This window comes from Hypoxylon fragiforme (assembly GCF_022984875.1).
Source record: "Hypoxylon fragiforme strain CBS 206.31 chromosome Unknown GGS25scaffold_12, whole genome shotgun sequence".
Classification (NCBI taxonomy): Eukaryota; Fungi; Ascomycota; class Sordariomycetes; order Xylariales; family Hypoxylaceae; genus Hypoxylon; species Hypoxylon fragiforme.
The window spans coordinates 1,985-17,452 of NW_026054767.1; the positions used below are offsets into that span (position 1 = coordinate 1,985).

Consider the following 15,468-nt stretch of genomic DNA (forward strand, 5'->3'; position numbering starts at 1 on the left):
GGGGGGGGGGTTGAACGAAAAGCCCCCCGCGACTCTAGTTAACGTCGCAAACGCAACTTTGATTCATTCCGCCTCTTCTTTCTTTTCCCTTTTTCTCTCACTGGGGCCGAAACCAACATGCAAGCGAAGAACCGCTCAAGTTCTGCCCCGCCCCCCCCAAACGCGAATATATCCCCATATCCATTTATATGCACAGAATAGATAACTCAACTCAACTCAACTCCCAAAAAATAAAAAAATTACTGCGGCGTTTGCTGCTGCTGATTCTGCTGATACGCCGGCTGCGGCGCGGGCATTGGGGGAACCTGCATGCCCGGCTGCGGCTGGTATCCCTGGGGGGCGGGGGGCGCGGCGTTGCGCTGGCGGATGACGACCTCGTTGTCCTGCTGCGTGAGCGCGCAGCACGGGCACCAGTACGACACGCAGCAGTCGTCGAAGCCGCTGCCCTCGATCTGGTAGCGCTCGCGGATCTCGGAGCGCTTGAGCATTGCGTAGCTGAAGGGGGTTAGTTTTTGCAATCTTTTTTTTTGGTGTAGGTGGGGGGGAAGGGTGGAAAACGTACATCCATCCGCAGCCGGTAAAGCAGTTTATCAGCCCGTGGATCATGCAGTCGCTGTTCATCATGTCCGCGGTCTGCATCGATGGGTCCCGGATTCGCTCGGAGGTCTGTCCGAGGACTATGGGACATGTCGTGTTAGTATCTTCTTTCCTTTCTTTTACTCTTTTTTTTGGGGGGGGAGGGTTGCGATGGAGGTGTGGCGCTTACGGAGACATGGGAAACACCATGATAGCAGGCAGCTTGTGCATGGCGAGCAGTCGCAGAGACTCGCCTGCCATTTACCGCCTTGCTGGCCAAACGCCGACCGGTCTAGTGGTTGGTGTTGGTGAGGGTAGGGGTGCTGTTGTTGAGGCGGATATGCTTGTTGTTGTTGCGGTTGCGATTCTGGACTCTTGTAGTGTTCTTGTATGGGAGGCGATTGTACAGGCGGTTGGCCTTGCATTGGCTGCTGTGGGTGGTACTGATACTGAGGCTCGGTGTTGTGAGGGTATTCGGGCCCGCTTGCCACCACATATTTCTCCTGAGAGATATCCATTGTGTCTGCCTGATTTATTTTGGGCTGGTTTTGGCCGACTAAAAGTTGCGTATCGTTTTTGCGCGCGGATGGTAAGTTGTTGAAGTTTACGAATAAACGAACGAGGCCAACTGGGTGGTATGATCAATTTAGAGAAGAAAAAGGATCAAAAGAACAGAATTCAAATCGACATTTATCTTTCAGGGGTGATTCTTGGTTAATAAAGGTCTGACTAGGCTGCTTTACCTAGCACCTACCTAGAAAGACAGGTGATGGCACAGCCTTTGGCAGACCCCGAATCACGTTAATGATGGATTCACGGTCCAGCATAAACACGTTAATGTCATCATTAGATCTGCAAGCTAATCTGCGGCTGAGTTATAGTTGCACAGGGGTTCGGACTCGGTCCTCATTTCCTTTTCTTTAGGTACATATATACGAAGTAGTGTATTTGTTCAACGATGGCCCAGACCCCCTTAGTGTGTCTATCCCCTTTACGGTGGCCCAATAAGACAGCTGTGCCAAAATGAAAATAATGATTGAGCTATTCCGAATTTAGTAGGCAGTCCCACCTTTTAAGAAAGAAAGGCATGTATATCGGTACTTTAGCTAGTTATACTGGATAATTGAATAGTATTTTCTTAAAAATGTCATATTTTTTACCCGTATGGTCATGTGACATGGCTATATAAGATTATGTAATAACTATTCCCACATGGATAGTTTTCTGAAACATATAGCTACATATATGCAACCGGTATCAATCAAAAGCTCATTTAATTACGGATTGAATGATGTAGGTTGCATACTGGTGCGATATCTGGTTGAAAGGTTATTCAGGTAGATATATCGTGTGTCATCACGTGATACCCCTTAGCGTGACCTCCAGGCGGCTCCAAGGGCTCCTAGCGTGGCTACAAGGGCTCTTACTATGGCTCTAGGGGTGATCACGTGCCGTCCGGCCTGCCACCTATTTAGTTGATTAACTTTGCAACCACGTATCGCCTCAATTCGAGACCTATATCAATCAATTCTTAATTGAATGCACTTTCAATTGGATTTGGTTGCATATATGTAGCTATATGTATCAGAAAATTATTCAACATAAGAGGCTAGACCTTTGATTAATACGAAATGTGGTAGGTATAGGTAAGGGATATGTGGCTAGGGTATATGTGGCTAGGGTATATGTGGCTAGGGTATATGTGGCTATGGTATATGTGGCTAGGGTATATGTGGCTAAGAAGTGTGTGTAACAAGTAGGTAACTAGCTTAGTGCCTTTTACGCTTATTAATAAAAGTCACGTTTAAATCATAAATGCATCGTACATGCAAGTTATTAGGTATGTAGGAAAAAGGGATATAACCAGTACTTAGCTTACTATATAAAGTAGTATGGTAGCTTAAGTACTTTTTATGCAAGCTGTACACGTATATAACAGTATTTACTTATCCATAAGCCTCTCTAAGTACAATCCACTCTTTTCACGTACTCGTAGCACTGTTCTTAATTTCTAAATTCGGAATAGTCAATCTTAATTTTTGATTTTGGCACAGATGTCTTATTGGGCTACCATACCCTTAGTGAGTCTAGTTATATATTTTACATTGGTAGGTGAGCTAGGATACGAACAAGGCATGCTAATTTCTAAGCTCGAAACGGCACATTAGACGAGTTACAAGTTACAACATGTGTGATGCATGATACAAACTGATCAGTGGTGTAATACTCCGCAACAGAATAATATATGTAGCTCCATTAGTCCACATCCAGTTGGTATGACCTCCCTACCAGGTACGTGTAATAATATGTCTATCATTCAGCCCTAGGCCAGGGTTAAATAGGCGGCGTAAGGCAGAAGCCATTGCTAGGGTTTTAGGGCCTTGGGGAAACATGGGGCACTGCACCTTATGATGGTGTTGTGATGATCTTTGGTCTTGCCCAGGTAAATAAAGACTTCTGCCAAACAGCTGCCTAGGCTAGATTTCTTTTCCTTGACTCTCGAGGTTCAAATATCCATTTGGTGTTTACCTATAATTAATACTCAGGTACTAATAACCTCTATCACTCAGGGCTGGGCAATAGTACACAGTCATGAAATGCTCAACATCCACAGGCGGCACAGGTTTAAGACAACAGTTGATGACGGACGGTTGCTATATTTAGCAGACGATCAGCAGCACGATGTACCTACAGTACAAGCCTCCTCACGCCAACAGTTACATTCACGGATTCCAATCGGTATTCGATCTACCTAACGCATAAGCGCAGCATTCCATTTTCTTCTGTTCCGACTTGTCATCTTCCGCGCCGCAAATTCCAAAAGGTGTGGTGTTTCATGAATAATCCGATGGAGTACTCAATGAAGTAGTTTTCTTTTTTTAGTAGTTTTTATAATATGACATTTCTGACTCGACAAAATGGTCATATTTGGAAACGCACCTTTCCAGATTCGATGTGAAGCCGCTTCACCCCTGTATGTCTGTATGTTGAATTGTAATCACAGGCCATTGTTAGCGGTGTGGATGCACCTGGGGCTCGCGTCTTCATCGCTCGAGTACCTTCACGCTCACACGAAGTCGCGACATCCCTAGCACCGTCTATGATATTCACCAAATCGACAGAACTGTAAAGTCATTTCGCATATGATAGAGTCGACTATCTGACCAAGTTTGACGGGAAGGCATGAGGAGGTTCTACACGGAAGCCCGAAGGCACTGCGAATCGAGAGGAGCCTTACATGAAATGCCCCAGAAGAGATATAACCTCAGGGCCATGCCTCTAACCTTACCCACCACCTATGCGTTTCGATTTGGCGACACGATGGATATGTTAGAATGACGACCAATAGGTTTATCATATGTTATTACTCTATGATTAATATACCTAGGTAACTAACCTATGACTTCTTGTTATCCAAATAAACTCACTATTAGGTATATACCTACCTACTAAGCAGTATACGAAACAGTTTATCTAGGCACATTCCTCTGTATGAGATGTAATTTTCGTGTTACAGTACAACTGCAACCAAGAAGAAGGAAGAGGAAAGGAAGAAAGCTTGCTTTATTCCTAACTACGATGGCGGAGTGCCAATATATGGCCATAAGGGCCATATGGCTCTAGTGGAGCCTAAGGGTGCCTGAGGCACCTGCAACACTACTTTATATTTACATCGTAAAACCTTCCATCAACAGTAAATTCACGACGCCAATCCTGTGTCATGATGGATTTGTATTCCTCTCGGGGGTTTGTGATTGCGTCCACAAGCTCTGGAAGAGTAGAGGAAGTAGAAATGACGGAATATTTTCGTAGCAATTCCAACGATCGTAAAATCCAAAGTTCCTTAGATAATTCATAAATCTCATTCCGAATCTCGTCTTTCCGAACCCTAAGTTGAGTGCTCCGCACTAACCCGTCGTCGCCTGAGGGCATTCGTGGAGACGTTTGCCATTCACCATCATCAATCTTCCATTGAAGACTGCCCTGTGTTGATCGATATATCCACTCTCTGGGCGGTCCGGGTATTTTTATTCTGAAATAGCCGCTGACATCTTCGGGCTGATATTTTGGGTCAAGACAAGATAAGTAGGAAGCGTCGAAACACGGCTCCTCAAGCCACTGCTCCCTGAATAATCCAAAGCACACCGGTAAAATCATCCAATATATATCCCAATGCTTGTATCCCGGTGCGTATCCTAACCGAGGCAACTTCACTTTTTCGACAATCGATTCTAAACCTGTGTCAAAGAATACTATATGGAACATCGAGCTCAGCCCAATTGAAGTCGTGTTCAAGATGTTCTGCAATCTCCGGATTTCTCCATATAGCGTGTCCCCTATGTATAGTTCTTCGGACCTGGTCTTGAGCCCGAAAGAAAGGTCTAAGCAAGCAGCAACCAAATAATAGTCATTGTTTTTCTTAACTGGGTGTTGAGTAGCAGTGGAGCCAGGTAGCGGCTCTTCCATCTGATTTTCCTCGCGAAGGATTAGCCAAATTTCTCTGGTTTCGGTGGGGAGGTGAAAGATATGGTCACATCCGGGCATAACTATTTTGTCAAGCTCTACCTTGCTGACTATGTAAAGAGCCGGGCCAGTATTTTGCTTCAGCTTGAAGATTTCTCCTCCCTCTTGGCTGGCCCCCATCTTTGTAGGAGTATGAGGTATGGTGAACAAGTGCTGTAGGCGCATATCAAGCAAGGCACCAGTCCGTGAACACACCAAGGGTTTATCATTGCCTATTCTCTCAATTCTTTCATGAAACTTTTCTAGCCTACCTCCACTTCCAACCCCCACAGAGTCGCCGGTTAGCTCTATAAGTCTGTGTTGCGCTTCTATAACGCCCGGCATCATTCGAAGCTCATAGCGTAATTTATCAAATTCATAGTCAGCTGGACGCTTGGAATATTTCCACTCTATTATTGAATTCCACTCAGGGACCCATGAAGGAACTGATCTCTGAGGTAGAACGCCAGTGGCATAAAATAGAAACCAACCAGTACGCTCTACCAAGAGGCAATGCGCGAAGAACCCAATGCACACGTGTTGTGCAGACACAGAGTAGTCTGGCTCAATCCCATGATTGGGGCTAGGTAGTAGAGCTAGTATAGCAAATAAACGATCTCTGGGATCCGTACACCGAGATTTGGAGACAAGCTCTAAAGCATCCCATGTGTTTTGCACCAGAAATTTTTGCCGACAAGCGTGCTCAAACCACGGTGTTGGCCATTCTTCCCAGTTCCAGTTTATGAGAGTGGTTCTCGAGTCGATGTTGATCTCTCTCTGGCCAACACGCATGGCCATGCGCGGAGCGAAGACCAACTCTTGAATAATCCAGATTCTTTTAAAATATTTTCGCTCCAAGATTTTTTCAAGTTCTTGTTTCATAGATACTATGCTCATCTCATGAAGCCATTGACGACGAGGATACCGATCATCGAAAGTAGGTGTAACATCCGGTCCCAAGTACACCACAACCTTGGTGCAGTGCCTGTAGATCTGTGACATCTTTGCCACCTGCTCTGCGCGCTCTTGCATATTTCTCTGGTTTATACAAAGAGAGTCGATCCAAATCAGACGTATACCTCTCGTCGGCCGCATAAATCGAACCAGGTCCCAGCAGTTCTGTGTCTGGAAAAGGACATCCCAATACGGGCCGATGAATATCGGACGACACAGTGAGGCATCCCCGTCATCTCCAGCCCATGTATATGAGACTGCCTCATACTCGGGATGGTATTCGTCGCTATGAGTTTCTAAGGTAACATGTGTAGGGGAATCCTTGTCGGGACCGGTAGTCAGGCACAGCAGTCGGAATTCATTCGACGCAAGAGTAACAGGGTAGATTGCAGACTGCGTGGTGGTGGCCAACGTGGCACGTTCTACACCACCACCACCACCATATCGAGACAGCGGAACAGTACCGGCGTTGGTACCATCGGACAAATTTCCATCACGATAAGCTACTGTTCGAGGCCACCAGAGTTTCTTATCTTGCGCAGGTTCATCGGGGGGCGGCTGTGTCACGTTTAAGTTGAAGGAGCGTTGCTCGGAAAGGATATCTTCCATTGACGGCTTGCTGTGGCATGATTTACAGAAAGGGATTGAATCCTTGATAGTAATATCTGGATTCATGCATGATGGATGATGCCAGCGACAGGTGAAAGTAGAAGATAGAGAGGCCGGGGGTTCCCTCTCATCTAAGTCAGGTTGGATAGACATATCTACCTAGGTAGGTAGGTGCTTATTATATAATGGGCATCAAGTAGGTAGATATGATATTATAGCTGGAATAAACAATCGCTGCCTTCTTTCTTCCTTTGCTTTTCTCTCTAATAAATGTCATATGAGCCCAAAGATGCAGGTAGGTGTCTATTTTCTGTGCTCACGCCAGGGTGCATTTAAAATGCCTACCTACTCACCCTACCTATGCAGCTACAGTTACATTTCAAAAGACGTAATCGCAAAATACCTACATGGGCATTGCAACGAACTGTTGCAGGTGCCTCAGGCACCCTTAGGCTCCACTAGAGCCATATGGCCCTTATGGCCATATGTTGGCACTCTGCCATCGTAGTTAGGAATAAAGCAAGCTTTCTTCCTTTCCTCTTCCTTCTTCTTGGTTGCAGTTGTACTGCAACAAGATACATAGCAGCCACCACCTAGGTTCAACTTCCAAGGGGTCAAGTTCGAAAGTCACGAAGAATCGCTCTAACCTAGGTAGGCACCTAGGTTTGCTTTATGCCCAGGTGGGTGGAAGAATTAAAAGCTTTGTACAAGAAACTCCTCAACTACAAACCCCTCCCGGACCATTTAGCTAACTGGAAAGGGGGATATCGGCCACCAATAAACCTTCCTCTTCGCAACTTTCACTACACACCCATCACCAACACAAGCATCTGCCCACACAACAGCTATACTTAATAGCCCCCATCTCAAAGCACCGAGTTGTAAAAGTTGAAGAACCCGTGAGGATCGTAGCGCTTCTTGAGGCTGCGGAGGCGCTCGAGGCGCCAGGGCTCCCAGCCGTACATGGCCTGCAGGGGCTCGTCGCCGTGGGCGTAGTTCATGTAGACGGACTCGACGGGGTAGCCCGAGTGCTCGGGCTTGAAGATGTCGTCGCGCCAGCGGCGGCCCCAGGCGTCGGCGACGCCCGCCACGCTCTCGTCCGTGTACGTCGTCTGCAGCACCGCGAGGATCGCCGAGTAGTCGCGGTTGCCCGCCGCCGTCTTCGCCGGGTCCTGCGCCACCACCGCCTGCTGCCCGAACACCTCGTAGAAGATGAGCGAGCTCGACGCCAGCGGGTTGTTTGTGACTAGGTCCACGTACGAGTCGTACAGCTCGAGCTGCTGCGGGATGTCGAACTTGCCCATGTTCACCGTGAAGGTGTTGTACTCGAACCCTTCGGTGCAGGCGAGGTCGATGATGCCGTTGGCGGCCTCGTGGGGGATCCGCTCCCAGGGGATCATCGTCACGTTGAGGGTGAGACGCTCGATGTGGGTTCCGCTCGCGTTCTTGGTCGCGAAGAGATCGGTGAATTTGTTTCCTTGCTCTAGAGTACCGGCGTACACGATGTTGAGGAAGGAGACAATCTAATTGGGTTTAGTTAGTATGCGAACTCAATACTCCGACGTTCAGAAGAATATCGCTTACCTCTTGGGTGGGTGGGTCATAGTAGATGAACATGTCCAATGCGAGACCTGCGTCTAGGGTTGGGATGAGGTCGTTGATGACACCCAAAACACCGGCTAGAGAATCGCTGGTAAAGGTCATGTCGGCGTTGTAAGTCAGACCACCGTTCTGCAGAGGCCAAGTCTTGTATGTGAACTCGAGAACGATGCCAAAATTGTGGCCAGCTCCTCGCATAGCCCAGAACAAGTCGGAGTTCTTGGTTTCGGATACGTCAAGGACAGAGCCATCCCATAGAACGACTCGCATCTTGGTGATTGCGTCGACGATCAAGCCGTACTTGCCCTGGAGACGGCTGTGACCGCCACCGAGGCTGGCACCACCGACACCGACGCATGCGCAAGCGCCGAGGGCTGTAGCCTTGTGTTAGCCAGAGAGAAATGTGAGAAATGTGAAATATGTCAGCACTTACGTAGCTCTCTGCCGGCAGCATAAACGACTGGGTAGAGGTCTCCAAACAAAGCTCCGCCACCCACGGAAACAGACTTGTCGGGATTCATCGTGATCTTGTTGATTCTCTCCATGTTGATCAATACAACGTTCTGCGCAGTAGCCAATGTGAGTGTGTTGCCGTGGCCGCCGCCCATGGCTAGCCATGAGATGTTGTGGCTGGACATGTACTTGAGCTAAACACATGGTCATGTCAGTTACTTCCTAGGTACCCATGAACAATATCTGCGTTGATTTACATACAGCAACGGAGACATCACGCTCTTCACCGGGAAAGAATGCGACGCTGTACGAGGGAGCGCTCCAGGTCGACCATCTCGACGTGTCGTTCTCCCACTGAGGAGAGTCAGGGGTGACGATTGAGCCGTGAGAAGAAAATTTGAAGTTCAGCGCAGGAGCTGCCCTCTCTTCTAAGTATTGCACAAGAGCGTCGCCGCTGCTGGTACTCCACGAGGTAGGGCTAGCTGTAGCTGCGGAGGCGAAGATCGCCAGCGCGTTGAGGATGGTGCGGGAGAGCATGATTGGACGGGCAATGCAAACGGGAGAACTCGCTTTTTCCTTTTGACTGGATCAGAGAAGGAAGCTGTCGGATGATGCGATGAGGTTTCCTGTCAAAAAGAGACCCACGATACACCATACTTTATATCCATAGCTAAGCTGACAGCTCCTCTCATGGAATTGTGCCTGTCATCAAGTTGTGCGCCTCTCATCATCGGCGAACTTTAGACCAAGAGAGATTTCGGAAGTCATCAACCCCAACTAGCAATGAAGACCGACACCACCAGGGCACCCCAGTGAGGCACGCTTAACTGCACGCTTAGCTGAAGAACAAGGCTTAGAGCTGAACTGAATCTGGGGCATTTTCCCGACTCACGCCCCTCCCCTTCCACGATCCCCGAGCACCCCTGATACCAAGACTTCTGGATACTCCGTTTTCCTCACCCACGCTGCCTATATCAGCATGGCGAAAGCCTAAATATGACGTTAAAGACATTTTACGGGTAGTAGCCGGGAAGGATTTTCCGATTTCTCTATAATCGAAGATCCATGAACGTCGGCTAGCATCCCCCCAAGCCTGGACTCGCCCTAAGGAATCCTTCGTAATCGTCGCTGTGGTCATCTACCGAAAGCTTGGTTGCAGGAGACACACACCAGATTCCAGGTTCGGGTGTATTGTACTTCTGAATCGTGGAGTTTCTTACAGCCTTCTCCTCCTCCTCCCCCCTCTTGGAATGTGGCTTTCAACTGTTGACAGTCTGATTAGTTGGTCCCCGACATTAACCCTGCTTAGTTGATGAGAAATGTCAATCGCTAGCCTGCTATGGCCATGTGTATGCCTGCTGACCGACCTAGGCACCTATCCGACTAACAGCTCAGCTCCCGAGCCTACCAACCTAGGTACCTGGGCAGATTAGAGGAAATGGTCGTGCAAGGCAAGTAAGCAGTGACTCGACGTGGTGGTCTTGGCGCTTTGGAACAAAGTCCTAAGTCGAGAGGCTGTGAGCATGGTTGTCGAAATAAACCTCGGTGGCTCAAAAATCCTTCTTTTTTCATGGGGGAAAAAGGGGAAAAGGAGCTACGCCGACTAGATGCCGGTTCTATTTGATTTGTAGTCACAAAAAGGAGCAATGTAGTACCACTAATGCCTATCCCGTCCGACATAAATTGCAACACAAAAGACTTGTTGGTATAACAGATCGTCAGGCACGCATTTACGGCCCGCGTGTAACATTTTCCAGACCTGTCATAATGCGGATTTAAAGTGATCTGGTTATCCCGAGACCGCGCCACTCGCTAATCTCGCACACCCTTTAATCCCAGAATTCGCTTTCAGCCCAATTGAGCTTTTCCTCCCTATCATCGTCCATCTTTGAAACCCGACCCCGATGTAAGGGTGGTAAAACCGAGGCATGTTTACGTCGCTTATCCCGCTCCGTTATCTTATCCCGTTCCGTTATGTCCATAATTTCGAGTATTGTCTTGATGAGCTTTTAAGAATAAAAATGGAGTTGTGTTGATAAACCGTAGATGAAAACTTGGCATCGCTCCTCTCAAGTTATCCTCTAATACCCATTCACGAGATTTATTTGACTAAGATACTATCTTTACCTCACCTTACCTCCTTACTTACCCTAAGCACCTACCTAAAACCTACAACCATGCCTCCATCCCCCAGCTCCGTCTTCAAGCCCAAGTGCGCCACGGGCTTCGGGCTCATGGGCATGACCTGGCGGCCCAAGCACACGCCGGACGCGCAGGCCTTCGCGGCGATGAAGAAGGCCATCGCGCAGGGCGCCACCTTCTGGTCCAGCGGCGACTACTACGGGATGCCGGAGCCGTCGGCCGGGCTGGCCCTCATCCGGCGCTACTTCGAGGCGCACCCGGAGGACGCGAGCAAGGTGACGCTCTTCATCAAGAGCTGCGTCGACTTCAAGACCATGCGCCCGACCGTCAAGCACGACCAGGTCATCGCCTGCGCCGACGCCTGCATCAAGCACCTCGGCGGCGCCAAGAAGATCGACATCCTCGGCCCGACCCGTGTAGACCCTAACGTCCCGCTCGAGGAGACGCTGGGCGCGCTCGGGGAGTTGGTGGCGGCCGGCAAGATCGGCGGCGTCGGCATCAGCGAGGCTGGCGCGCAGACCATCGAGAAGGCGAACGCCATCTACCCCCTCAGCCTGGTGGAAGTCGAGTTCTCGCTCTGGACCCCCGACTTGCTGACGAACGGCGTGGCGGCGACGGCGAAGAAGCTGGATATTCCGCTGGTCGCGTACTCGCCGCTGGGCCGTGGTTTCCTTACCGGTCAGATCAAGTCCGTGGATGATATCCCCGAAGGTGATATCCGGCGCCGGTTCGACCGCTTCCAGCCTGAGGTAAGAACCCCCTTTCCCGGTGCAGTTTACTTGCACTGCGCAGAGAACCACAGACTAATTTCAATCTCCATTCCCAGAACTTCAACAAGAACCTCGAGCTCGTCGAGAAGCTCAAGTTCTTCGCGACAAAAACCGGCGTCACGCCCGCGCAGCTCGCGCTCGCCTGGATCCGCGCGCACAACGACTCGCCCCAGGCCGGCACCATCATCCCGATCCCCGGCGCGACGTCGCCCGAGCGCGTCGAGGAGAACACCAAGGACGTCAGTCTCTCGGCCGAGGAGAAGGCGCAGCTGGATGAGATCCTGGCCTCGTTCAAGATCCAGGGTGGGAGGTACAACGCCCAGCTGGAGGGGATGCTTTGGCGGTAGAAAGGTAAATGTAAGGGTTGGGGTTAGGGATAATGGCTTAAGCGCATTTGGTAGAATTAAAGGGGGAAGGTGGCAACTAGTCTAGTACTTACATAGGTAGCATTTAGACAAATGTAGTAAAAAAAAGTCACTTAAGCTTTAACTATTCTGTGATAGTAAGGGTGTTACGTGAAGTGGTGAAGTCGTAACGTTCATAATTGCGATGCGATGTTCTTGGCTCTAGACGCAACCTTGAAGCCCACCTGACAATAGTAACTATTGGAAGCCCCCACCAGCTAGAGATATAGTGGGGTTACAGTGGATATGCCCCGTAATCCAGGGGTCCAGGTACCGGGTTATGCCGTTCTCACAAGTCACGACTCACGAAGGATCTTAGGCCCTGCAAGGTGCCTTTTTAGTACGCTTGGGCGGCTTTTAGGGCTGCTTAAGCTTCACTTAGCGCGTAAGAATATCCAGGGCTGGAAGCCTTCAGGGTGTCCCAGGTGGCAACCTTGGAACTATTTAGCAAGCACCTAGTTATTCAACTTTGGACATTACTAACCTAACCAAGGGCTATACAATACATAGTATCTCACCATTAAACACGCCACAAGCTTAAGAGCAACAAAGTTGATAATGATTTTGTCTCATTATTTTATATCATTGATGCTTATTTCATGATTCTACTTATGCCTGCCTAACTTTTATGACTTTTAAGATATCCATTTATCTAGCCATCTCACAGGGTAACAACCAACTTCGTACCACTAACATTCGCCGGGAACCTCCCCAGCCCCTTCTCTATCGCCTCGAACCCCTTGCCCACCACCTCGATCTTGATCGGCAGCTTGAACTTGCCCTCCTCCACAATCTTGACCAGGTACTGCAGCGCGGTCGGCTCCTGCTTGAGGATGTTCTCGGCGCCGACAAGCGTCGACTGTAGCCCGGCGGGCAGCTTGGCATCGGGCCGCGTGACGACGAGCGCGTACAGCTTGGGGCCGTCGGCCTTGATCGCCTCGAAGACCGCCGGCGAGTCCGGGCCCGCGCCCACGGTGTCGATGACGGCGTCCACGCCCGCGCCACCCGGCGTCGCGGCTTTAAGGGCGGCGGCGTCGGACTGTGCGGAGCGCTCTAGGACGACGTTGGCGCCGAGCGATTTCAGGTGCGCGTGGTGGGGGGCTGAGCTCGTTGTGATGATGGTCACGGACGGCAGGGCGATGCGCAGGAGCTGGATGGCGGAGGCGCCGACGCCGGAGCTGCCGCCGAGGACGAGGATGGACTTGGGCTGGTTCGGGTTGCTCAGCTTGGAGAGGCCGGGCAGTTCGACGTTGAGGCCGACTACGATGGTGGCGGCGGCGGTGAGGAAGATGACGCTTTGGGAGCGTTAGTAGGTGCGCTGACTGACGTAGCAAAGCAGCTTTAAGATGCGGGGGCCGAGGAGAGGAAAGAAAACGGGTAGGTAGGTACTCACGGCAGAGAGACGGCCTGCTCAAAGCTTAGGCCGGAAGGCTTCTTGGCAACCTCGTGCTGTGCTACCGTGTAGACTTCTGCGAATGCGCCCTGGCCTATGATGCCGTGGGCGTAGCTCATCACTTCATCGCCGGCCTTGAAAGCGGTGACGCCCTCACCGACCGCCTCGACTACTCCGGAGGCATCGATGCCGAGAACGGCGGGGTAAGACCGGATTATGGCGCCGAATGCAAGGTTCTTCCAGTCAATCCCGTTGAGTGCTACGGCACGGGGGCGGATGGAGACTTGTCCAGGACCAGGCTTGGGCAGGGGTACCTTCGTGAGGGCAAACGGCCCGCCCTTTTGGGTAAGTTGGTATTGCTGGATAGACATGGTGAATGACTGTGAGATGCTGACTTAAAAGGTGTATTATTATTTCTTTCCTTTGGAAATGAGAGAGGTAAAGTGTGATTGAGGATTTGGCTTGGCGAGCTGTAGTTCCTAAGTAATAACTTAGGTGAAATATCATTATATGGTGATGAGCGGTCAGGCTTTGACGGAAGGGAAGGATTGCTTTTTTTTCCTCGGGCGCGGTATACCCGACACTTATCCCGAAGCATCGCCTGATCGGAGAAACGCAAGATATCACGTCACCGGAAAACGAAGTCGGTGACAAAGACCGCCGTCCTTCGCCATCGGAAATAAGTTTTAAGTCCCTGAGACTCAATGGTTGACAAGTTACACACATGGCGAGCCTGCTCTTAGGTAAGCGTGCAGCTGTCGTCAGTGGCTTACTGCAGCATATAATATGTACCTATTAGGCTAGGGAGGTATGTAGGGAAGAATTGAAAATCGTGATTGAGCCCCAAACGGAGTTACTCAGTTGCTATGTTCGCAACACGATGATGTGGAAGTGCTCATACTAACAGCGAGATAAACGGGAATGGTGATAACCTTGGAACCGACAATGATATAATAGCGACATAAGAGCGAGATGACGAATCCCAATGGGTGGAATTGTTAGTGGTACTGCAACCAACATTTGACGAAAAGGGCAAAAAGGGGGAAGAAAAGACGAGAGAGCGGCACAGCAGTTCGAAATTCAGGGGAATGGACCGGCTTAAGAACCTGAGGGTTCCATAGAACCGATTGGTACCTAATCAATATGTCAACCTAAGTAATACCGCAATTAGAGGGCCAGGGACTAGGTATGCAGTAACTATGTATGGAGTGTATGACAATTATTGTTGATGGCTACCAGGTCCTATGGGAGATAAAGGCTAGGCAGGTACTCAAGGGCAAAACGAAGATGTTGCCATTACATTTCGTTGAAAGGGTTCTAGGCCTGTTAAGTGATGAGACATGCGCCTTAATTAAGTGTATGGATGTGATAGAATAAAGGAGCTGGGAACTTAAGTAGGTTAGATGTGATGGATTGTTCACACTTCGTACTCCATTGATAGGTACTGCTCTCACATCTTATTGAACTATGCTAGGAAAATGATTATTGATAAAAGTCAATGAAAGTCATATCATGAACGAATATGCAATGAAATAAAGCAAACTACCTAACCTCGACTATGCCAAAAAATAAAACTACAATTTATGCCCTCTATCCAGATGATTCTAACCGTAACCAAGAAACCAGCCAACAATGTTTAAAACTTACAATCTCCACCAAGTTCCTACATTCGTAAGTATTATAACCCCTACAAGTTAGGTAAACTATTTGTTCAAGAATCCAATCTCCTTCCACACATAGATGTACTTCCTGACCACCTCCTCGCTCACCGGGCCCACCGCAGACAAGGTCTGCGAGTGCTCGAGCGTGTTCTTGGGTTCCAGCACCAGCCCGCCACACGACATGCGGATAATTGCTATCGAGGAAGTCGACGAGCGCCGCAGCCGGGTTATTCCTCTGGCGCATCCCTCACACGCTGGGACCACTCCTTCAGGGAATCAGCTCCTTGATCCCCACGCGTCCGCCAGGATGCGGTTCATCTGGCTCCAGGGCTGGCCGACGGGTTCTCGATGTGGTAGAAGTGGGTAGTGCTGCTTGTCGTGCCGCGGCAGCACCAGGTCCCCCA

The 15,468-nt window shown here is 49.7% G+C and overlaps 5 protein-coding genes across 5 annotated transcripts; 1 reads left to right on the forward strand and 4 right to left on the reverse strand.

The window, feature by feature from the left end:
- Positions 1–222: 222 nt before the first annotated feature.
- Positions 223–1,237, reverse strand: GGS25DRAFT_100958 (PLAC8-domain-containing protein). The gene is made up of 3 exons (XM_049255958.1): positions 767–1,237; positions 563–677; positions 223–495 (listed from the first exon to the last, which is right to left on the reverse strand). The coding sequence occupies exons 1-3, from the start codon at positions 1,092–1,094 to the stop codon at positions 240–242; spliced, it is 699 nt and encodes a 232-aa protein (XP_049111918.1). The 5' UTR covers positions 1,095–1,237; the 3' UTR covers positions 223–239.
- Positions 1,238–4,233: 2,996 nt separating this feature from the next.
- GGS25DRAFT_528728 (heterokaryon incompatibility protein-domain-containing protein) lies at positions 4,234–6,642 on the reverse strand (the record flags this gene model as incomplete). The annotated part of the gene is made up of 1 exon (XM_049265214.1): positions 4,234–6,642. One exon carries the CDS (start codon positions 6,640–6,642, stop codon positions 4,234–4,236), a length of 2,409 nt encoding a protein of 802 aa, XP_049111919.1.
- An 860-nt stretch (positions 6,643–7,502) lies between these two features.
- Positions 7,503–9,389, reverse strand: GGS25DRAFT_100989 (FAD binding domain-containing protein). Its single transcript, XM_049255959.1, has 4 exons — positions 8,956–9,389; positions 8,675–8,888; positions 8,227–8,615; positions 7,503–8,165 (listed from the first exon to the last, which is right to left on the reverse strand). Exons 1-4 carry the CDS (start codon positions 9,229–9,231, stop codon positions 7,509–7,511), a joined length of 1,536 nt encoding a protein of 511 aa, XP_049111920.1. The 5' UTR covers positions 9,232–9,389; the 3' UTR covers positions 7,503–7,508.
- Positions 9,390–10,511: 1,122 nt separating this feature from the next.
- GGS25DRAFT_101005 (NADP-dependent oxidoreductase domain-containing protein) lies at positions 10,512–12,139 on the forward strand. The gene is made up of 2 exons (XM_049255960.1): positions 10,512–11,585; positions 11,663–12,139. The coding sequence occupies exons 1-2, from the start codon at positions 10,872–10,874 to the stop codon at positions 11,951–11,953; spliced, it is 1,005 nt and encodes a 334-aa protein (XP_049111921.1). The 5' UTR covers positions 10,512–10,871; the 3' UTR covers positions 11,954–12,139.
- A 532-nt stretch (positions 12,140–12,671) lies between these two features.
- GGS25DRAFT_528729 (GroES-like protein) lies at positions 12,672–14,382 on the reverse strand (the record flags this gene model as incomplete). Its single annotated transcript, XM_049265215.1, has 2 exons — positions 13,404–14,382; positions 12,672–13,305 (listed from the first exon to the last, which is right to left on the reverse strand). Exons 1-2 carry the CDS (start codon positions 13,772–13,774, stop codon positions 12,672–12,674), a joined length of 1,005 nt encoding a protein of 334 aa, XP_049111922.1. The 5' UTR covers positions 13,775–14,382.
- Between the last annotated feature and the right edge of the window lie 1,086 nt (positions 14,383–15,468).